Source organism: Caloenas nicobarica, chromosome 7 (assembly GCF_036013445.1).
Source record: "Caloenas nicobarica isolate bCalNic1 chromosome 7, bCalNic1.hap1, whole genome shotgun sequence".
In the NCBI taxonomy this organism is placed as follows: domain Eukaryota; kingdom Metazoa; phylum Chordata; class Aves; order Columbiformes; family Columbidae; genus Caloenas; species Caloenas nicobarica.
Genome location: NC_088251.1, coordinates 26,590,623 through 26,615,462, shown reverse-complemented (window position 1 = coordinate 26,615,462; position 24,840 = coordinate 26,590,623). Strand labels below are relative to the sequence as shown.

The following is a 24,840-nucleotide window of genomic DNA, read 5'->3' as shown; positions in this document are numbered from 1 at the left end:
AACAACCCTTTCTAAAGGATGCCACTTGCTGAGTGGCAAGTCTTCAGTAGTCTTATGGGAAGTTGTTATAGACTGAGAAACAAAAGGCTCAATGTGTACCTGTTTGTTTGAGTTTTTGGGGTTTCTTTGTTTGCTTGGTTGGTGGGGTTTTTTTACAAAGTCAAGTAATATAATGTGACTTCTCTGATCACAGAATCATAGAATCATTTTGGTTGGAAGACACCTTCAGGATCACTGAGTCCAACCATAACCTATGTATAGCACTAAACCTCGACTAAATGCCCTAAGAACCTTGTCTAAATTCCTTCTAAACCAGTCCAGGGGTGGTGACTCCACCATTTCCCTGGGCAGCCTGTTCCAATGCCTGGCAACCCTTTCCGTGAAGAATTTTTGTCCTAATATGCAATCTAAACCTCCCCTTGGCACAACTTGAGGCCATTTCCCCTTGTCCTATCACTTGCTACTTGGGAGAAGAGACCAACACCGTCCATGCTACAACCTCCTTTCAGGTAGTTGTAGACAGCGATAAGGTCTCTCCTCAGTCTCATTTTCTCCGGGCTAAACAGCCCCAGTTCCCTCAATCGCACCTCATAGGATTACTCCAGGCCCCTCACCAGCTTTGTCACCCTCTTGTGCACTCTCTCTAGTATTTCAATGTCTTTCCTTTGATGAGGGGCCCAAAACTGAACACAGAATTCAGAGTGGGGTCTCACCAGCACTGAGTACAGTGGAATGATCACTTCTCTGGTCCTGTTGGCCACACTATTCCTGATACAAGCCAGGATGCTGTTGGCCTTTTTGGCCACCTTGGCACACTGCTGGCTCATATTCAGCCGGCTGTCAATCAACACCCCTTTCTTCCAAAGGAGATCTGCGCTGTGAACAGACAGTTATAGGACTACCACGTGGCATGGCTGTAACTTCTTCGCAGTTATAAAACGTGATCAGCGAGTACCAAGGTTTAGTGGTAATGTAGGCCAGCCAGTGATGGCGTTGAACCGTGCCTGCCAAAACTCCACAGTTCCGCAAAATTTTAAAGATGTATTGGTACTGCACTGGGCTCTTCTAACCCTTCAGTTTTCAGTGATAAGCACATAGAGTGTAGGCTTTTTCTGTTTTTAAGCTTACTCTTTAAAAAATAAATTTAAATTTGTGCATGACACAAAGATATTCATTACTTTATGCCCTTACTCTAAGCAAAAGCCCTTTTCTCTCTTTTAGTTAATCAACGCAGTTACTTTCACAAAGCTATTCTTTCATACCTTACCTTTGCAATATATGAGCCAACTAAAACCCATAGCATTTGCTTAAAAATAGGATTTGAAAACCTAATACATTTGAATTTTATTTCTCTGCTTATTTTTTTTGAGCTGTTGGATATTGTGTTCTCACAGAGGATAGCCATGTTTTCTTTTTTATTTATTTAAAAAAAAAAAAAACCAAACCTAAGATAGTAACTCTTGGAGCTGAAATCTTCAGAGGCATGCTCAGTAGAACCTTAAGACCTGGCCACATTGTGTGTGTGTGCATATATATATATATATGCACACACACATATATATTTTAGCTCTTGACTTGGTGTTCTCCTGCCTTCATTAATGACTTGTGCAAATGCAGGAGCTTGATCAAAAATAAAATGTGAAAGTTCTCCACCTCATAACATTGCTCTCGTATTACTCAAGTGGCACAAAGGGAATGGAAGCAGCAGGTTTCCCCTATCTAGAAATTCTGCCTTCATGAGACTTCTTTGCTATCAAACCCATCGTGATGCAAGGGAATAGGAGCAGCTTCTTTTTGGCCATCTTCAGAGCGCAGGCCATCTGTAAAAGAAACTTGTTATCTTGTGTGTGGCAAAGCAACTCACAGGCTTTTCTATTATAGCTTGTGCACATGAGGAAAATTAAGAGTCTGAGAAATCAGCCTGATGAGTACAGTGGAGAAAATGTGACCTGTCAGTATATAAATGTAATGGTCACTAACGCTGCAAAGCACTTGAATATAGAGTGTCCTCTAACTTAGATGCTTATTAGCTTATTGCTGATTGCCATTGATATTGCATTTAAATTACTATGCTGGTTTTCTGACTACAGTATATGAGTTTTAATCTAGCCTTTTCTGATTTGACTGATAATTTTGTGCTGCAACAATGTTTCATGAAGTTTTAATTTGCTTTTGAGAAATTTATTTCCTATGGGGCTGTGTGACTTTCCAAGATAATTTCTGCAGCGCACTGCATACTGCGCTTGTCCTGTGGTTGAATGAGGAAATACTCAAGCAAATTCTAAATTAATTAGGTCAGGTTGTAGAAGCAGTTTAGCTGCAGCAGCACAGAGCTCAGCAAAAGCCAATTAATCTGCATGCTTGCATAAATACTGCTCTGCCTGCCCCTCTCCCTAAAGAAGAAAAGCAATTTTGTCCATCTTCAACCCAGTAACTCTCATGGGCCCCTTTTCCAACATAATGTATGTGTATTAATCACAGCCCATTTTTCTTCCCGCTCTGTCCTTATTGGATTATTCTAATCTGGCTTGAGTGGATGACAAATCTAACAAAAAAAGCTTAATGTTCAAGGTCAAGAAAGGATCTTTTGGGTCTCAAGAATTTCTTCAAAAGTAAATAAAGAATAAGTCTATAGCATAGTGAATCTGAAGAACTTACACCATCATAAAATTACTTCAGGAGAAGAACTGGATTGCTGTCTTCTATAAGCTTCTCTGTTACTGCGTTAAACTTCACTAATGAGCTTTTTTCATTATTGGCTAATTAAGTGAAGTGTTCTGTTCTCTTCTTGTCCTTATGTTCATAAAGCTCCTTTTAGTATCCCTGTTCAACATTCCCTTTAGAAAATAAATTTGCTTGTTTTTCTGGTCTTTTGTGTAAATCTCCATTCCCCATCATCTTATGAAATAGAGGCTTTGTGTCTGTCGCATATAATAATAACATTAGTTTTGACCCAAGAGCTTAGCCATAACCGAAGATTCTGTGAAATTAGCAGTTAGGAAGATGGACTGGTAATACTCAAATATATTTTGATGCTGTTGTGCTTAACGAGCAAATTCTCTTATCTGAACAGGACATATCAACCAAAAGGAAGTTGTTCCCAGCTCCAGCACTAAAGTTACCAGAGAAGTGCCTTTCCCACTATGTTTTCCTAGGCCCATACTCTGTGTTTTCCACCCTTTTACACTCCTCCTTTGATACTGTCTTACTGCTTCTGTCTCGCATAACTTTTCAAAACTTCACATATGTTGTGTGCTTTCCTGTGCTTTGGAGGACCAGAGCTCTTTGGTTCTAATTGATCTCGCTTTCTCCTTAAATGAAGAACAAACAGAATACTTTCCTAACCTATAAGTCTGCTTTTTTCTTATATGCCGTATATCTGAGGATAAAATAGAATGCTTTATGTATTCTAGCCATTGAAAAAAATATATAAACATCACCAAATATTACAGTTCTGCTCAGATTGGCAAAATATCTCCCATTTCTGTGTTGCTGCTGATAGATTTCCTTAATCCACTTTGCACAGTTGTAGCAAATTACTATTTTTTTTTTTTCTAACCCATACTTTATTCTTGCAAATGCTCTTGAAAAATCACCAAGAGCTCCGTGGAAGCTGTCATTGTAGTAATTGTAAACAGTTATATAAAATTATGCTGTCATGCTGTCTTTTCCAATTAAACTCATAATATTTTTGTATGGGGTATACAAATCTATATGGTGAACTGGAGAGAATGGGTCCTTGACGATTCTATTAGAAGGCAAATTATATTTCTTCATGGCATAACTCGAGAAAAAATATAAGCATTCACCCTTTTTTTCTAAGACAAAAATGGACTAAAACACACAGTTTAACAGTAAACTGTGATCCAAAAATACTGCAAAGATTTTATGTTTCCATCAAAATCACAAAAGCATCTTTTTCAGTTACATTGAATACTGCCTGATAATGAAGGACTAGCACATACAAATGGGATGAACTTAATCTGCTTGTACAAGCACATTATGCCGCTGACTTCTGAGTGCCTTCTGGTTTTCCTTTCTTAGCATTCAAGGTCATATTTCAGGTTCATTTTCCTATCTGTTGATCTTAATGTGTACCTGAAATTCTGACCCTCACTTAAAATACAAATATATTGGAAATCACAATAGAAATGTGTCTTTGTCTCTTTTTCCTTTCACTGCACTAAGCTTTGTGAACATTTTACAGTGTTCCTGAAATATGGCCGCTGCAAAAAAGGAATTTTCCATGTAGGCTCACAGCCCAGCAACTACAATCTTGTCAATTGAGAGGTCACCTGTCAATTTGTGCCTCCATTTTAGCAGGCTGCATTGGCAAATAAAATGCAAGTTCATTTGATAAGCCAGAGCTTTCCCCACCTTGCTGTGGTCAATGTAACTGTATTCATAAATGAATGAATTCATGATACAGTTTCATTAACCAAAAATGAAACAAAAATGTGCCCATGTAGCAGGATTGTTTACTTTCATCCTGAAGTGCTGATACATTATGTATCTCTCTTGTAATCTGAAAGCATTTTCTTCTTGTTGGGTCATATACACCTTTGGTTTTATGACTTGCTAAAAAGAGACCTTTTGGTAAGGTATTCTGTATTTCTGCTAGAAATTGTACTGTTTTCTGGAGATTTTATTGGAATCTACATGCGAGAGATAATAGTTCTTCATTACAATATGCACATCTAATTTCTCAGACTAGTACATTTTAAGGGGGAGAAACCCCATTTCATCTGAGCAGCAGATTATCCAAAGACTCTGTTAGTTGAACCCATAGTATCGTTCACTCCTTCTACTCTTGTACAGCGCTTGGTTCCAAATTAATTTATATCTCATCTAAAGAATGATTTCCATCCTCCTGGCTCTAATTCACCAATCGTGAGAGAAAGAACAGTTGTTTTCTGTATTTTTCTATATTTACTTTTTAGAGATATAAATGCTTTGGACAGTACTGGAACAGTTAATACATTTTAATCCAGCCTAGGTATTTCCCTGGCCTCCGTAGCACCTGTATGACAGCGTTGACCCTCCACTTGAACGGCAGCTGCGCTGGGTCAGTAGGCGCAGAGCCAGCCCGGCCCAGCAGCGTGGCACCTGCCCTGGTGGCTGAGCAGATCTGCAGAGCTTGTGCGTTGCTCCAGTTGTGCAGTAGGTGCAGAGGTTGATAATTCGTGATAGTTGAACAGCCCACAGAAAAGTAAAAAGTCTTGACTTCAGTCTCATAGCTCTGCTCTAAGCAAAGGCTTACTGACTTAAAACAAACAAAACAAGCCCTAAGCAGGTGGTAACATTATTTTGTTAATTTGCTTTTCTTTCTGTTTTCTAACTCATCCTGCAGAACTCATTTACTTGCTGACATACCTAGTTTGTTTGTACTGGAAAGTAATCCAGACCTTCCTTTTGCCCTTTTTTTTCATTTCCCAAAATAATTTATGCCCTAGTAGGAAGGTGTTATAAGGGAAACATTGAATTCCTTAATATTGTTAACATCTAATTGAATGTAAGAGAAAGTTGTATCTTAAGCCTGGAACAGAAGAGTAATTCAGAAGACTTTTAATGGGGAAATGTTCTCTGAGATTTCTTGGGAACTATTAAATTCTTTGAGGCCCCTGAACGCTTGTATTATAGAGAAGAAAGATAAAGAAAGCAAGTGCACTTTTCATCACCTACGCACAGGTATCCCTGAGGTGTCTCACAGACGGCAGACGTTAGGGGCTCTGCCAATCTCTCCTACTGGCTGCCGCCTTTTTCTGTGAAATCTTTTAACAAATGAGCTCCCCATTCATCTAAACCTCTTTGCCTAGCTTTTAAATAATGGTTCGTGTTTATGAAGGTCACAGAAAAAAAATCTGTTCCTTTTTACCTTGTTTTTGCTGGCTTTTGTTTGTTTGTTTGTTTTTCACATGCCTCTCTTTGTGAGGTGCTGCAGTAATTTATGAGTTGGCTTTAGGACCAGAAGCAAACCTCCAGTGGTGCAGGTATCAGCATATTGGTACTATCCTGGTTATTTTGGTTTGCCTCTGATCTCTGCACAAGCAATTCATTTGCTTGAATGGCTCTGACAGTTGTTATATTCAATGAGTTTAATATTTCTATATATGGGGCCCTGTGGCACTATTCCCACAATATACTGATAACAATGAGTTGCAGTGTATCACCATACACAAATGGGGGCAAACAGCAGCTTTGGTTTTGCTGCTGTCACTGTAGGTGAATCTGGGTTGTGTGCACATCATACGCTTTTATTCCAACATGCTATTTTTTATTACTTTTGATAGCAGGTAGTAATTTGTTTTGTCATAGCTCTATGTCTGCTTCAAATCTCATGGATGAGTCACATTATCCATCCCAAACGTTCACATTTTTAGACCACCTTTGTTGTATCTATTTATAGTAGTGAATGTTGTTTTAACGTTTTTGTAGTAGTAAAGAATTTTAATACCTACAATATTCAAACACAAAAGTAATTAAATATTTTTCAGATTGCTACCTACATATCAGAGTCAGAAATTCAGGTCACGTAACCAAAATTACACAAGGTGTTCAGACTCTGTCAGGAAGAGCTGATGGTTATTTTTTGCCATTTGTTTTTGCTGCTGTTTCTTTGTTTATATTATTAGCTAATGGCTTCTAAGCAGAATACATTAATATTTCCATGAACAAGGCAGCTTAGGCATGGAAAAACACCGTGGTTCCATTTGCTTGTACTGTATCTGACTGCATCATATTTATTTATTACGCTATCTGTGGGTTCATAAATACAAGTTTGATGTTGTCAGGGCATGTGTGCCAGCACCCACAATCAAATACAAATGACACCATTTGAACTGTTACATCTTCAGGTAAGAGATGCATTTCCTTGGTGCTTTGATAATATGCCTCAGCTCCATAGTTTTCACATCTCAACAAATAGCTTATCTTATCTCACTATCTCACTTCAAATATCCTGCGATTCAGAAACAGCATTCTGTATGCTGCAGAGCTGTTGTTCAAATCACTCTGCTTTTCCGGCATATCTGGCTTTGTATTGATTGGCATGAACAAATTATTACCAGATGTCAAGAATAGATTTTAGCTTGAAGAAAAACAGAGCTCTACTGCTCTCATCTGCCCTTTGTGGTTTGATACCATAAATAGGCTGACAATTACCAGTATATTTCCATTAAGACTGTTCATACAGTGCACCAGCCTCACAGGACAGAGTTTGAGGAAGGCATCTGGTAGGTGACTTAAGAGAGTACTCAGATTAGAGTGCTGAAGTGTTCCTGTCCTTCAAGGAGCCTTTACTTGAATCTGAAAACACTGTATAGTAAAGTAATCATCTTAAGTGTCTGTGTACTCACCAGCTTTAAATAAAACCACTCAAATGTTGTGGTGGAATCACAAAGTTTTTTATAGACATTTCCCAGGTAACAAGAAACCAGGAGTAAAACCCATTAGTTTCTCTAGCAAGCCAGTTATACCTGAACTTTTATCCCTCTAATGTTTAGATTTTGTCACTCTAATGTTTCGTACCACATACTATATGGTTAATACCACATACTATTAAATGCAGTGCAAGCAGTGTTGTGCATGCGTGTGGTTTGCACATCATGACAGCCAAGAAACATGCAGCAGCTTCAAAAACAACAACAAACAGACAACACTATTACTATTAGTTGAGCTGTAAAAGTAAAAGAGGGAGTTAGCATTTAAAAAAAAAAAAAAAAAAAAAAAGACGTGCCTAGATTCAGAGTCATTCCCTTGCTACACATATTACCTTCTTGCAGACAGGGGAGAATTGCACAGTAATGGGTGTATTTTTATTCAGTATTTCGTCCATTGAATCATAAGAGGTATTGGACAAATGCTATGTTTTCTGATAAAGTTCACTGCAATAAGTTCTTTAAAGCTTTCAAGTATATGAAAGAAATAACAAAAAAGAGGGATGCTTCTCTTCTTCCTTACTAAACAGAGAAGACCTATGTAGGTGAGAGCAACCTCTTTTAAATAAAACCCTTTGGAGCACCACGTATGTGTGGATTATTCACCTGCAGCTGGATCGGAGCTTTTCTAGGGAAAGAACTCTCAGTAAGATTTGGAAGAACACTGGAGATCTTGGTGTTGAGAAACATTTCATGGTTTGGAAGGTGGGTTGAAAGACTGCTGACACACAGTAGTACCTATTGTACAGGAGAGCAGCAAGCCCATAAGGCAGCAAATGCCACAAACATTGAGAAGATTTTGATTAAAGCTTATGCCCTTTTATCATTGTCCGAAGCCTGGAACACAGAACTACTGGAAAGGAGGCTCAGTAGTGCTGCAGCATAAGGCAGCTACTTAAATGAAGTGCAAGGCATAGAGTAACCAGAGTAAGTTCTAATAATTATCTTGCTACATTCTATGTTATTTAAAATGAAACAATATGAGAAAGCGTCTTCTGTGTAGAGCAAATATTGTCAAAATTGGATGCCTAAAGAAATGTAGTTTCCCAAATCAAAGCAGATAAAAACCAACATCTTTCTAAATAGGTCTGACAATCTCACATCTTTGTGTCTCCTTAGTCCTTTTGTGCAAAACTCAGGCCAGTTACCTAGGCAGCTAAATATGGATATAAAAAAATACAGCAACTTTCTTGTTATTAGAATAGAGATATATAATTCACACCCATTAAAACATTCAGTAAATATTGTACAAATCTTGGTGTAAATACCTGTACTCTGCTGCTGCTGGTTTGTTTTTTGACTGCAGTAGAACTCAATTACTTGGTGCGTTAGGGAATAAAGCTACTTTGTTTTTCACAAATTGATGTACATTCCTTGTCCTAAAGTTGAATAAAGTAATTAGGTTTTAAGAAATTGACAAAAACTTACAAAATTTCCTGTGCCTTTAGAGAGCACTAAACACGATTGCATCCGAAACATTTTCCTGTAGTAGACAAGCGAAGGACAGCTTAATGGTCTATGGAAGGAATAAAGTAACATTTAGCATGAGAAATGTTTATTAAATGTCATATGTTCATGAGATGAGGGAGCTATTAGCAATTCCTTTAAAGTTTCTGTGAGGCTGGTTATATTTTGCAGACTCATATTATCAAATATCCATTTGGAAATAATAGTGTGAAAATCCCTACAGTAATTTCAAAGAACCTTATAGACTTATTCCACCCTAAGAGACATTTTGCATCATTTATTTAGCCAGAAGAGGATTCTTTCTCCCACAGAACAATGCAGTCAAGTGAAATCTTTCACGCCTATGACAAGATAAATAATCTAATTCATACATGGTTCCAAAAACTTTCCAGACCATATGGTTTCAAAATATTGAATATGCTTTTGGTGTATGTTTGTAGTTTTTTCTGGTTTCTGACCAAAAAAAAAAAAAAAATCCCTTCCCCTTTCCTATCTAGCTTTATGAGACCTTGTCACAACATAATTTGGAAAGGACCATTCTCCTCATTGTAGAGGTCGGCATTTTCAAAGGAGTCTGCATGACTAACCACATCAGTTGCTACTGAAATTTGGGCGAAGTGTCTAATGACTTAAAACATCTAAGTTTAACTTAGATAAATACGTTCAAACCCAGTCGCCAGCATTCCTGCAGGTAAAGGTGAGCCCGTCTGCAGAGGCAGCGTGTTGCCACTGTGCAAACATAGAGCAGTCATGAGAGATGGACAGGGATTTTATCAGTGCGAGTCTCAGCTCTGTAGGAACCGTTGTGTTAATATACAGAGAAGAACAGAAGAATATATTGCTCCAAAGCCTAATTTTCCTGACAGTTGCCCGGTTATGACCATGCTGTAATCACCTACTATGCAATTGCAATTGTGAGACAAGTGTAGTTGTTGTCATAGTTGCTGCAGAAGCCCAGGAATACAGTTCAGAATTGTAAAAGTAGGTCAAATAGTTACATTGGTGTTTTCTCTTTGTATAGTCCTTAGCATAATCAGACATTCTGGTTTGTGAGGCTGGACTTTCAGATGACAATATAAAAAGAAATGTGATGTATGGAGCCAAGGAAAAACAAAACAAACCACATTTTTTGCAATTACAAAGCTAATATAGGGTTTTACTGATCTGTCAAAATTGCAGAATATCAGAGAAATCTTGATCTTTCTAGGAATGTCTTGAAGAATCATTGGTTGTAACTAATGCTAATATCAGTAGTCAAGTAGCAGGATATAATGTGCAATGTATACTGCAGTCTTATTGCAGCAGAGGGGGCGTTGATCTCAGGGTGGTCACATTGGGTTATCATTTTCAACATATATTTAGAGATAACTCTATAAATAACCTTGTCAATATGAGCTATGAGGCTTTATACAGGCATCTTCGTTTTCATTTAATGTAGTTATTAATTTTCATGGAAACAGCATTATATTTTTAGCAAATAAAATAAGAAGCCACTTCAAGTCATCTGGCTGGAGACATAGTATTCTGTGTGGACTTACTATTTTACACAGTGATATTCTGGGTTGAATTAAAATCCTTATAGCTGTTGAGCAGTTCTGTTGATTTATCAGTGCTAAGTAAATCAGCAAAAATATATCTGCATCTAACATTTACCGGCTCTGTCCTCTCACTGATGAAAACAATGGGTTATTCAGAGAAAAATAAAGCATTGCTGCATTTGGCTGACACCTAACACCGAACATTTTGACCTGGATCTGGTAAAATTCTTAAACACATTCTTCAGGCATTTAGTAAGTTTAATGGAGTAACTTCAGTATACTATTTACAGACATAAAATTAAAGACATACTTCTTTGCTCTGCTGAATATATAGCTATAGTAACAAAATCTAACCTAGGGTTAAAATCTGTACTGGTTTACAATATTGTGGATATCAATAAAGATTGCTTATGTTATTTAATGAGACTACATTTTTTCATTAAAATCCAGCATAGTGTCTCAAAGAGAAGTAGCTTAGTCTGTTAGCTGTAGAGATGATAATTTAAGGTCTTAAAATGACAGAGAAGAGGCAAGCTTAATCCTCTGAGCCTGCACGCTGCAGATGAGGTAAGTAGTTGAAATTTCTAACTTGTCTTGAACATGTGAAGATGGGATCATTCCTATTATTTATTTTCAGAAGTTAGAAACAATCTTTCAACTTTGGTGGTATAAACCACAGCCATGAGCTTTTCTTGTTCAAAGGAAAAGAAAATCAATAGTTTATGCTATAATTCATCACTCTATATTATTTATGTAACAACAGGTGTTTCCGGATGTTTTTCAAATATTCGTTTTTTATGGAATTGATAGTGGTGAGGAATTCTGTCCTGAGTCTATACTGTAGCCTCCCCAGAGCCATACAAATACTCACAGCAAGTCTAGGTTTTTCCCTTCTTGGTCCTTTTTTTTTTCATTTAAAAATAAATGGGTAAAATAACCTGTAGATGCTGTCTTCAATATTTATTTTTGCATATTGAGGGGTTTAAAATAAAATGATTGAGGATTTTGAAATAAAAATAACCCTATCTATAAAAATGGACAATGTGCATCTTTTCTCATTGTTTATACTGAGAATATAACAGATTATGAAGTTTTTTGTAGATTTATGACCTTTTTTTATTTCTTAGTTGGTATCATTTCTGTAACCATGATTTATAATTTCATTGAATACTGACCAAATATCATGTGTATGTATGATTTTCATTACTGTGTTTTTACATAGGTAGGGCAAATTACTGATATATTCTGTATACTTACTATTACACCAGCTAACGTGTAGTGAACACCTTACCTGTTACCAGGGAAATTTACATCTGGGAAAATTTTAATAAGTCTTCTTTGTCAGTGAGGTAAAAAGGAGACATCAAGTATTAATCTGTTCAAAGCCATTCTCCTGATTTAGTTTAGTCCATTTTTAAATGTCCCACAGAGGGAAATTTCTGTTGTGTCTTTCAGTGAAGATGCTTTGAAAAATTAGTAGTTGAACTACCTTGACTTTGTCTGATTCCCCTGAACCACCCCAATCATTTCTTCTGCACTGCAAAAAAATGTTCCAAAGAGTACTTTTGTGTAAATTAATTACAGAAACAAATCACTGGAATCTTCCTAAAACAAACAACAAAATCAAATTTTGTGCTTGCTTGTGACTGAGATTTGTAAAATAAATTAATATATGTTGGTGCTTTTTCTTTTCGATACTGAAAAAGACCCAAACCAGCTTCTAAGAGCGTTTGGCCAGCTTGCTAAATCTGATAACCTCCCGCGATGTACCCTTCCTACTGAAAAGTGAAATCCTTTGTCCTGTAACTCTTTGTGCTCACATGCCAAGTGAGGCACCAAAAAATAATATACTTTAATATATGTTAACCAGTTACAGTTTTAGTTTCACTAAATGTACAAATATGCTGATAACTGTGTGCTGTCAAACATAGAAAAATAATGGACAAGACAGTAGCAGTTTGTATGTTTAGGTAGTATCCTAATCTAGCTGCCTTTTGAATGGAAGGATTTTTCTTCATTTCATACCAAGTTTGATCAGTCTAATACTTAAGATTTAAAATTTGTCCTGTTCCTTCCAGCCCAATAATCTGTTCAGAGTACTTGAGCTGTCCCAACGTAGCGTGCAGCATATTATCGTGTTGCATTTTCTGTTCAAGACAATGATCTAGCAAGGGCAATTTAACAAATCTTATGAGTTTATTGGAAGAAATAAATTTCATTTGCAGAGCAAAATACTTTCCTGTTGCACTGATTTCCTAAAGCTGTCTCCTTCATCCCAAAGTCAACCTATCCTTAAAACAGATTGAAAAGTCTGTAGAGGGCTACAATGAGTATTTTCATGGCCAAGATTTTTCTTCTATAAACCAGTGAGATTTACATGTTGTCTTTGTATTTCTATTCATAGTGTAGCTAAGAATGTACTTGGAATAATGAAACCTGCCTTTAACTGGGGAAAAATCTCCATCTTAGCATGATGCAGCAAACCACAATCCAGACACAAGGCTGCATGTTCTATGGGAAGCACTAATAAATTAGTCTATTAGTGAGTGTGAATTTATCTTCTCTTGTGCTTGTTATCAAGTATTCCCAGGTGTGTATGTATTCGTAAAGTATGAATTAAAATGGCTTTAATACTAGCAGCAAATTCACATAGTACAAGGACCATAAGGCACAGTATTTTCCCCACATCAGCAACAAAATACAGAAATATTCATAAAATAAAATATAAAAGTGAATAATCTTCCTGTCTGCATAATATGTTAGTTCCTAAGAACATAACAATACCAGAGAAAAGAAGAAATCACAATAACAACAATAAAATACAGTTGCATTGTTTGGTTAACGACCCCATCTTGTGGAGCAGCGCCCACGCTTCAGCACATTAATAGCTCTCATATACATTTTTGTTGAACCAAGTCTTTAAAGAAACTGCGTTGCTCGATGGTGAATTACTTGGCACTACACTCGCTGTGTCCGAGGAAGTGCTCTGCAGGCAATTTATCATTTATATATTAGGGCTGTATAGCAATGTAACAGTCCTTTGTTACGCTGTAGCATGTCAGGGGTCAATACTTTACATTTTTATATTTGGTTCAGTCTCAGGTCACCACCACAGCTCCCCATTTTTCCCCCATTCCCCCTGCCGTGCTGTTCCCTGTGCCACGTCTGTCTCATATGGATCTGCTGGGAGAGTTTCTTGCTGTTGTTAAGAGGGAGGAAAACCATCTCCAAAACCGGAGCTTGCAAAATCATTAATTTTTGCCACAGCAGTGCAAGGGAGAGTAACTGCTGGACTGATGTTTGGTCACCAAGGGGCAGCCTGATGATGGTCATAACCTGTTCCACGTGCTTCTCCCCATCCCCTCTTTCCCTGCCACCAGCATTGCTGGGTACAGGAGGGAAAAGAGCCCCGGGGAGTCCTGGGGATTCTCTGCTACATTTTGTGCAGGGAGGTTTCTGACCCCTTTTGCCTGTATGAGAGTCCAGTTAGTCCTTTGCTGGTGATGGAAAGCTGCTGTATAAAGGCTCTACTCCAAGAGAGCCAACATTTACTTTCTGCCTTCTGAAAAGGTTAGGGAGGGGGCCTTGGAGGCAGCCCCTGGCAGGGGCCAGCTCAGATAAGGGCATGGGGTTTGGAAGCAGTCCTTTTCTCTCCTTTTCTGATTTTTTTCAGATGCAAAGATGTGGGGTTTGGGTGGATTTTCGTTTGTTTGTTTGTTTTCCTGTAGCTAGTGGAGTAAGCAGGATTATAAAAACACTAAGAGCCAAACAACGGGTGTGATTAATGACTGCTGACATTTCTTCTAGCACCTTGCCTTGCGTCCCCGATTCAATATGCTGAATGCTTTGGTAAACACCATTGCTGCAGGAGCCAGATTTGTATTAAGGAAAACAAGTTTCAAAGTTAGGTGTTTGATAACTTGTGAGCACACCTGACTTTCTGCAGTGAGAGGAGGAAAGGAAGGGAAGAAAGTGAGTATGTTCAGGCTCTTAAGAGGATTTTTTTTTTTTCCTTTTTGCTTCTGAAGTCTCAGAGCAGCCCGGGTAGTGCTGTTGTTTCTGGGATCAGAATGCCTTTTGGTTTTGTTTTTCCCAGGGTGAAGAGAATAAGGACATGGAGAATAGTCATGTTACAGACTGTCTTTTTGCCATTGTAAAAAGAGGGAGGGGAAAACAAACAAAAACCACAACCAAACAACAACAAACCACAACCACACCACCAACCACAGTTCAGTGCATTTGAGCAGTGCTTGCTTGATCCCTGGTGGTGTGGAAGGCTTGTTTGCCATGTACAGTCCCTGGGGCACAGCTGTAGCCGCTGGCATTTCCCAGTGGGCCTGGCTGGGCTGTCAGCCCAGCTGCCTTGGCCACCTCCCGGCCACCACCACCACGGGTGCAGAGTCCCTTCCCCAGACACAAGGGTGAGCCCAGAGCTCAGCTCCAAGACTTGGGCTCTGTTACCACTATACATGTGCCACGGCAGCCAGACAAGAGGATTGAGCCAGTGCCAGTGGACGCTGGATCCACAAGAATTATATTTTTTTTTTATTTTCTATTCCCAGGTAGCTGCTCGCAGAGCTTGTTGAACCATGCTTAATGATATAAATTGGCAGCTTGGATGTTTTACTGTGAAGGTTTACCCCATTAGACATCCTTTCTTCATAATCTGTGTAAAACAGCTTTGTCAGCAATATATATTATACTGGTTGCTGAAGTTGCTTTCCAGGTACACGGGATATTTAAAATATATAACCTGACATGTTTCCAGCCTCTCCAGGTGAACACATTTCCTGGGACAGTTACAGATACCCTTGACCCTCACTTATGTATAAACCACTCAAAGATGAACTAAAATATTTTTTTCCATTTTTTTAAAGGAAAGGTGTACTTTGTATGTGATTTTTGAGAAAACGTCTTTTAACCACGTTGGTGAACTCAATGGGGAGATTGCAAGCTGCAAATGGAAATCATGTGGAGAACACGTATAGCCCCATTATGAAAGAAGAATTGTTTTATCAGCTGTTCTATGTAGACTTAAAAATATGATGTTACAGGATCTTGCTTCATGTGTGAATATCCTCAGCTCCTTAGAGACCAGATAATGGCCCTTTACAAAAATTACATCCCTGTGTCAAATGAACAAGGGGTGTTTGTATGTGACAGTTGTACATGAATGCAAGAATACAAATTAGAAGATTGCAATGTGGAATACATATATGTATGGTTTTGACTTATGTATTTAATATCAAAAAGAAAGATTCATTCGGGTATCGCTAGACTTACACCTGTCCTAAAACTGTGATAATGAGGTATTTATATCACATAGCATCATCTTATGTTCTTTTGAGATGTGTATTGTGTCTTCTGCATGAAGGTAAATATAGAGTTTAGCAACTATTATATAGATTTGTGTGCTAAGTTAACAGATCAAACTGATGCTTGATGCCTTCTGGAAGGACTGAAAGGTTGCAAGGTATTTTCAACAGAAACCCAAATGTTTCACATTCTCGTCACAAATACCAGAGCTGAGAAGTCGTATGATACACTGTTTAAAATTACTGTTGGTTTATGTTGGAAAATCTTATTTCAACTTTGCGGTATATATTAGTGGACTTATTCTTAAGTGGACTTTTGAAAGTTGCAGTACATCAGTTAATGGGACCAAGTGTTTCACACAGCTCCCAGTAGTACCTCCCAGCTCCAAGCATCAGCCAACACATCAGTCTTGCTCCATCTTTCCTGTAACTCTCCTGCTCTTTCCTTGCCGTCTTCCTCTCTGCATATGCTACTCTTGCAAATTTTAGCAAAATCATGTATTAATCTTTTCTGTATTAAGGAAACGTGAATATAAATTGAAAGGAAGACAAATGCAATAAACATATTTTGCTTTTATTATATTTTAAAGGAAAATACTGCATTTTCATCAGGAAAAAAAATCCATTTTTGTTCTTTATAATGCAAATTATAACCTCTCATTGAAAACCAAAATATTTCAAGCCTAGCATAGAAGAGAATTGTGTTTTGCAGCCTTTCTGAATGTTTGAGTTTGCACAGTTTCAGTTTGGACTTGAAGCTACTACTTTTTACACACTCACTTCTGAAAAGTCAGTTATTTTTTCCTGTTGCCCTGTCTCTGCAGAGTGGAGAGTTTGTTATTCTTTAATCACATATTAACTTAAACATAACTGCCATCAACTTAAAATTAATAAGTGTGTGATATAAATTTAAATCTACTTTGGTCTAAATCATCTGTCTGTTAGGGACATATTGTATACTAATTTGTCATGTGAAAAAAGGGTCCTGAAATGTTTTGAACTCCATGCGGTAAATTCAGTCAATATTCTAAAAACATTGAAATTTTTGCTAGAGTTCTACATGCCTTGAAATTATTGCAATGTATCAGTCAGATAGCTAAGTAGGGAGCATGGCTACTCTTTCCTGAAGTCAGATTTTCTGTTACACAAGAGATAGCAGTTGTGCAATCATATTGTGTGCAAGTGTGGTCAAACTCAGGAAGAGCCTTCCATTTATCTCTTTAGGTTTTGCTCTGTCGTAAAAAATGAAAGCCAGACCCCTGTCTGACTAATGGTAATAGTTAGCATGTTGAGAGAGGAGTTTCACGAGGAAGATAAAATGAAATTCCTGTAGGTAGCTGGCTTGAGGCACTTCAGTCAAATATAATGAGTAAAGGTGTTCATGTACTTCCCCAAATATACTTCCCTTCTGTGACAGCTCAGTGCCCTAAATTCCCATTTTAGGGTTGTCCTTCAAAGGACAGGGTTCTGCTTTTCTTTTTGACCAGTACCCACACAGTGTGCCCCTGACCCCGCATTGCATTCTGCAGCTCTGCCATATAAATATTGAATGTTACCATTTATGATAAGAGTGATATTTACTTTTTAGTCTGTTTCTAACATTTCTGTCTCTCTCTTTTTTATTTTCTTTATTTCCTTTTTTCTTTCTTTTACATGCTTTCTTGGGTATAGCAGACCATTTAGGAATTGAATTCATGGGTAAGTTTCGATTTCTCTTTTTTTCACTTGCTAATATTTACCTTGGTGCCTTATCTCAAAGCATGTGGAAGTTAATGGGAAGACTCCCTTGGGCTCCTCTTGTATTTACTGATTACATTTGAAATGATATAAAGATTTAACTTTTCTCTTGTCCAATACTAGGAGGCTTAAAAAGTACATAATGATGTTTTGGTATTTTGTTGCTGTTTAATGAAACAAGACATAAAGGTTATACGGACATGCCATGACATTTGAGGAATAATATTTTATATGAGATTTTAGGAAAGAGTTAATGCCTATCTTCATGTAAAGGAAAGTTTGTTTGTTTGGGTTTTTTTCTAGAATTTGGTGTTGATTACAATGTTAAATGTAACTAGGTTTAATAAGAACCATTTCATTAGCTTTTAACGGACAAGTTAGAGAGGAATACTTTTAAGAAAAGGGACAAATAAGTTAATTTCAGGTTAGGAAAAAGCTAAAGCAGGAGTGAAATGTTGCTTCTTGTAACTTCGGAAAGGAAAAGACAATGTTCCATTGACTCATTTGCTGCCGTGTAATGTATTCGTAGCCTGAGGGATTGATAGGCTTAACAGGTCACCGCTTCACCTCTCAGCTGGTGATCAGCAAAGAGCACAGATAATTTCCTTAAGGAAGCCAAGGTTTGTTCTTAGCAGAATTGGTGAACTGGTGCATCATTTGTGTAAAAAACAGCTTGCATAAACCATTAAATGTGACTGAAAACACTAGGAAAAAAAAAAGCTTGCCAAGTCATATCGAAGTCATAAAAAAATTACTTTTTATGTGTCCTTTCCCTATGTTGAGGTTTACTTTTTTTTTTTTTTTTTTTTAGATTTCAAAACTGAAAATATGGTAGCCTAGTGATTGTAAGTGGTGATACGGGGAATTTGTTGACAAGTTGAATATAAGTTGTCATAAAACCAGTATGGTGATGAGTATGAACTGCGTGGCAGGCTGCATTAGCAAGAGGATAGCCAGCAGGTTGAGAGATTTTTTCCTGCTGCTTTTGGACTTGTCTGGCATACCTAGAGAACTGTCTCGTCTCTAGAGAAGAGTTCTCTCGAGAGAACTGTTCTGTGATCTCCAGAAGTTTAGTGTTTCACTTCACTTTATGTGAAACATTAAAAGTATTGGTAGAATTGATGCAAGTGTTTTCACAGACTTGGGTGGACAAGTACAGCTGGGAAATGGTTACTTTAAAGGCTCTGTATATGTCCCAGTTTTACTGCTTAAAATAATTTGTAAGCAGCGATCTTGAGGCATACGAGTTGAAGGACAAACATACATAAAAGAAACAGGATAAGGAATATAGAATCTTAGAGCAAGCCTGTCTATAGAAAGCAGGAAAGTGTTACCCAGGAAGCAAAGCTGAATTATTCTGAGCATTTTAGCTTCCTGGTTTTCTTTGAAAGACATCTCTTTAAGGCTTGAAATAAAGCCAGGCCCTGAAGTCTTGGATCAGAGTAGTCTTCTCATATGAGTAGCTTTCTGTTTGTCTTACTTAATATTGGAACTGACCTTAATGGTATAGAAATTAATTAATAATTGTGTCTCTAGCCTGAAAATGTTACGACAAAAGGCTAAAATGAGGCTCGACGTGGTTTTCTGTGGGCTACAAAAAAGGAAGTTACAAAATCATGTGCGAAAGTGAAGTGTTTGTGCTTCTAAAATCCTCCTCCAATCTTCTTGAAGAGTTACTTGGGAGTATAAGTACATATAGAACCATTACTGCACACGAAGTAAGGTACAAATCCTCACCCTGTATATGGAGAGATCAGGTGACAGTACACTCATCAAGTTGGGGCAAAGCTTCTCCCATGAGTTTACTTCTGCACTGTAGCAAAGAATTGCGATTAGTGGGAACAGTATTTTCCAGTTACGAAAAATAACAATGTATAGGTGCTACAGAGCTTAGCCGTGGTTATATGTGATCCAGGACACACTCTTTCTAGTGTTTTATTGCATGTATGGGCTCCGTTGCCTTGGGAATTCCATTTCCAGCATCATCTTTCAGAAATTTTGCTTGAAAACCATGTAAGCCTGGATTCCCAGGGAATGTTAAACTCCTTCCACAGTGGGTGAAGCTAAAATCTCATGTAGATAGGAACATCTGTCTATAGAGGTACCCCAGGGGACAGATGAAATGTACAGTAACTGCACATCTAGCGTAGTGTACATTCCTTAGTGTACATTTGCCAAGGAAAGCAGATGAGCGTAGCTTTATTTTTTTTTTTTCCCCCGGCTAGAATCTCAAGAAGCATTGTAATGTGTATACCTGCCCAGTACTTTTACTGTCCTATTAGGGCTCTGTTGTCCCTGAATGTGTGTATCCTTCAGTGAACCAGCTGATACTGTCTTCCTACACAAGCTCCTGTGGTAGCCAGTTCCAGAGCTCAGTAGTCAGGGGCTGTGTATGTTGCTTTTCCACTACCTGTTGAAATATGCATCCTACTATTTCCTGAGCTCTCACGTGCAGGACATATTGAGCAAGAGTTATGCATTCATTTTATCCACCACACTGACTGTTGTGTTAACCTCTCTCATGTTCTCACACCATTTTCCCCCTTTGGATATTGTCAGGTTATGTTCTACACAATATTCAATATTGTGCATTCCCAAACATGAATACCTGATACTTTAATATTGTTACTGGCTTTGCTTTGCAGTGTCTGTTTCTTTGTATAAATAGCAGAGATAAATGCAGGCATGCTAATGTGGCATATCTGTTTTAAAATGTTGCAAATGTAACAATTAATGTTATAGTTCCGATGCGTGCACTTGCAGCTTCTCTTGAATGAAATGAAAGCTAAGTATGTGTTCAAGGGACACTGTCCTTTAAAATGTGCATTTAAGTATTGTGATTGGAGTGGCCAAGCTTTATGAAAATTCTGGTGATAAGGAAACGCTTTACACATTCTAGTACCACAAAGGAAAAAAAAAAGAAAAGTATTTTGTTTGATACTCATGAGAGCTCGATTGAATTTCCATCTCTGATGCAATATTACAGAAAGGCTTTGGGCAAAGTATTTTAATCTCTCTGTGCCTTAGATTCTCAGTTACAGTAATTTTTGTCAGGCTTTCTGCATTTAGATTCCTCCACTCTCTGGGCAATATCTTTCAGCAGTGTGTAACACAGGAACTATTTCTTCCTTGCAAGAGGGTGCAAACTTACCTGTGCTCCCCATTCCCTCATGAGAGCACAGCCGTGCATGACAGAACAGTGTACAGCTCACTCAGGAGCATGATGCCTGTGGTCTGGGTTGGTGCACAGATCTGCATGGTTCCCAGTGTCTCACCAGTGATGGTGCGTGCAATTTTATTTAAATTTCCAACACAAAGGTGAGTAAATATTATCACGATGTTCGACAAATGTGAAATCTACTCATAGTATTAACAGCCTCATGTCAGCTGAAAGCAGGCTGGATGTTGATAATGCTCGTATGAGGTGGCAAGTTTGTAATTAAAAAAAAAAAAAAAAAAAGAAGCAGCTTTTATTCAATTTATTCAATGAGAAAATTAAGTGATGTATATTTAGCATTAGATAGCATGGGGATATGAGTATCTACAGCTTGTTATCATTTTTTTGACCCAGGTGGTTAACCGCACTTCAGGGCTGAATGGTTTATTTTTGTCTGATGGAAAAATTGCTGATCATAAAAGCCAAATATCTCTGATAGCCAGCATGGCTGATCACATTACTTTGGTGCAACAAGTAGCAGTTGAAAGCTGAGTTGCGGACACTGGCCTCGTGCACGTCGTCCCAGTTGCGGAGTGAAATCGTTGCTTTAACTACCAGAGACAAGGAGATACAAAAGTCTGAGAGTGATCTTTGGAAATAAGCATTCTGGGCAGAGTCAGTGCCCGAGACAAGGAGTCATCAGTTTTACTCATTCCTTACATTGAGAATGAGTGGAGTTAAGGTGTGTTAAGGGATGAAGGTGAGTATTGGATACCCTTCTACAATACATGAACAAACCTGACTATTTCAGCAATCCACCTACACCACCTAACCTGGTGATCCAGAATCTTTCTGTTTTGCTCTGTAACAGTCATTTAGGATGGATACAGTTGAAAATAAAATGCCTCAAGAAAGTGCAACAGCCAGGTCACTACAGTTCTGATGGAAATACAGTCATTATATTAAATAGTCCTCATCCATAGGCTGCATAGCAGTTAAACCAATATCAATGGTGTAAACAGTTATGACGTGATAACATGAACCTCCCCATGTGTGAACTGCAAAAATAATACAGTGGTTGCTATATTTAGTTGCTAACTATTAACTTGCTGATACTTAGGCCTTACCCAGGAAATTAATATATTTCCTTAGAACTAGTTATCTTTTCTGGAAAAATCAGAAGCAGCTTCACTGAAGTCAATGGAGTATGAACGATATATAATACCCATATAAGTGGTGAATCATTAAATACCATTTAATTGAGTAGAGCAATAAAGTAACTCAAGAATGGGAACCTATTAAAATTTCTATATCTCCTTGCAATGGCTGCCATGTGAAATGTACTCAGTTTTCTGTATTCTGAGCAGTTGTTAATATTGGAGAAGAGGGTGCATGCTTTATTTTCACTGTGCTGATTATCACTGCCTCCCCATTGCGATAAGATGGTTGTATCCATAAGACTCCAGGAATATATGATGCAGTTAACTAAATTGACTCTGTGACCTCGTGACATGCACTGTAGCAGATGCATTTTGATTCTTCAAAACTGCAAAACTTGGTTTTGCTGATGAGCAGTATAAGCAAGACTGCAACCATTTAGTAATTTTGCGAAGAAAGAAAAAGGCAAAGTTCATTAGTTCCTGCACAGCTCACAAAATATGCAACCAGTGAGCTGTCTTCTGAAACTCATTGTCTTGTAGCAGCAAACCGACAATGAAAATAAATAACCAACGTTTGCATGGATCGTCCTAGCCTTAGTTACCATTTAGCAACTCTAATGTGTTATAAAACCCTGTAACACTCCTGTCCTCACTGGAAGAAAGGATGAATGTTCAATTACATGAGCGAAGAATGTATGTGTTCTGAAAGACATATGTTTGAAAAATAAAGTTCTGTTTTCTCTGTATTACTTTTTTAAATTATAAAGCAGGTAGATCCTTTTCTGGTAATATGTCACACAAGCTGCTTTTATACTCCTATTTACACAAAATTATTAGAGATTCTGATCACAATCAGCCCCCACTGCTATCAAAGCATATCTTTCTAATAATTATTTTGTTGTTACTCATAAGCATTTAAAATATTTCATCTTTGGTCATTCCATAAATTTCTGAAGAACTAAGAGAGGCTATTCCGATAGACATTGATACTTGTAATGTTTACTACCGTTGTTGTCATCACTCTTTAAATTTCTTCTGTTTTCATCCTGTCCCAACCTTTCATTACCTTCTTCTGATTTTACCTTTTCAAATTTAGTAAAGTCTTTGCTCTTGAGACCTTGTCTTTCAGTTTGCTTTGTGAAATACCTGTCCTTTTTAAGTATGCCGCAAAATAACAATAGTATCCTGAGGCATGAAATGCCTTTAGGTCTTCAGCACTTTCCACAGGATTCTTTTAGTTGAGAAGAAGAGTCATTTATCACCTCTAGAGGAAAGAATCATGAACATCAGAAGAGAGAACTTTATAGAAACAGCTGATGTCTGTATGCTATAAGAGTAACGGATGAAGCAGAGGTTCCTCAGGGGCTGGAGGAAGCTCTGCCAGTGGTTGTACCTGTTTAGGAAAATGTTTCGGAAATGCACTGCCTTACAACATCTTCTCTCAGTTTGGGGGATATGGTTTGGATTTTGGTTTAGGGAGAGAGGTTTATCCCTAGGTGTTTTGTGATCTACCTACACTCTTGGTTCAGTGCTACCATCTCTACTGTTCTCAGTATGTCATTTTTCCAATTTATATGGATTTTCTGTATTGGCAATGAACTGTGTTGGATTAACTTGTATTATTTTTAAACAGCAAGACTAAGATTCACCATGTGGATAACTTCTGTATGTTGTTAATTGCCTGTAATGCTTTATCAAACTAGTAATGCTGTGAATTGTGTGGATAAAATGGATAAAATAATGTTAATATATGTAACTTACTCTGGTGACCACCTTCTGTGTTTGGTTTCTTCTGCTTTCTCTAACTGAAGCTACTAATCATTTGTGGTGAAACTTATGGAAACAAAAATTTGATAACACTGTACGTTGACAAGTTTAGGAAGTGAAAATTGGTATGGGTTTCTCTGTTTTGCTGGGGCTGGATTGGGAGGAGGTGCTAATTGGTTGAGCGGGGTATCAGTCTGTAAAAGTGGGTGTATGTCGTCAGTGATGCTATGTGTAATCATTAGTCTGTCACTTCCAATGTGAACGGGTACTGTATACCCTTACGTGCTGATCAGGCTGTACTGGTAAGGTCAAAATCTTATCTGTGGATCAGACAAAGGAATTTGGGAAGCCTTAAAAATGCATATTGTGTACAAGCCTCCAGGTAAGTTTCCATGTAACTCCTAGTGCCAGGTACAAACATCTTCTGCGTAGTGCTGGTTTCAGGAACATGCGTGCTGTATTGTCACCTCGGGGGGAAAGGATGTGTGCTTCGGGGCTGGATTTCAACAGAGGACACGGCATCCCTTCTGCACCCAGAGGGGCTTTGCTGTATTATGTCTCTGTGTATGCAAATTATGTTTTGGGGATGTGCCCTAGGTCCCTGCATGGCTGGTGTATCTCAGAGGTAAACGCTTTTTATTATGAAATACAGGTAATTGGATGGCATCAAAACTCAACAGGCAGCTGTGTATTTAAATGTGACCTTATATCCAGTCAGTCTTGTAACCTGCATTTTGAATGTGATATGTAGGTAAAGGCTTCACAGAGCTTGAGGAATTGTTAAAACTGACACTACAAGGGTATGCTAATGCGATTAGGTGACTTGCAATGTGGAGATTTTACTCTTGGCCTTGTCTGGGCTCAATTGCAGTTTAACCAGATGCAAAAATATGTAGAGAGTGACTTGTATATATTGTACGCTACTGAAAGAAGCCTAGCAGGACAAAGGCGAGATCTGCATGTCAAGGGTGATGGTAGAGACAGCTGCCGGAAGACTTGCCAGTGAGACTTTATATTTCCCGTTGAGCAAGGACCTGGGAGGAGGCTTCAAAGGAGTAAGTACAATCCAGACATGCCCGAGATAACTTGTAGTCTATTGTTAGACTACTACAATGTGGGAGTTTTATTCATAGAAGGTTATTTACTGTGTACTGAAGTTATCTTGCTACAGGAGAAGAGGCTCCAAGTGCCCGAGCTGTGCCATGTTTACGCAGCCATGGTGAATCAGTGTTACTTTGTCCTTTTCCTACTTCGAGGTGTTAT

General features: G+C 38.0%; 1 protein-coding gene across 1 annotated transcript in view; it reads left to right on the top strand.

The window, feature by feature from the left end:
- Positions 1-24,840, top strand: part of NRG3 (neuregulin 3) — a 391,269-nt gene that overhangs the window by 305,719 nt on the left and 60,710 nt on the right. The window contains exon 4 of the mRNA XM_065639250.1: positions 17,428-17,454. Within this exon, the coding sequence (XP_065495322.1) occupies positions 17,428-17,454 (27 nt within the window). The remainder of the gene's footprint in view (positions 1-17,427; positions 17,455-24,840) is intronic.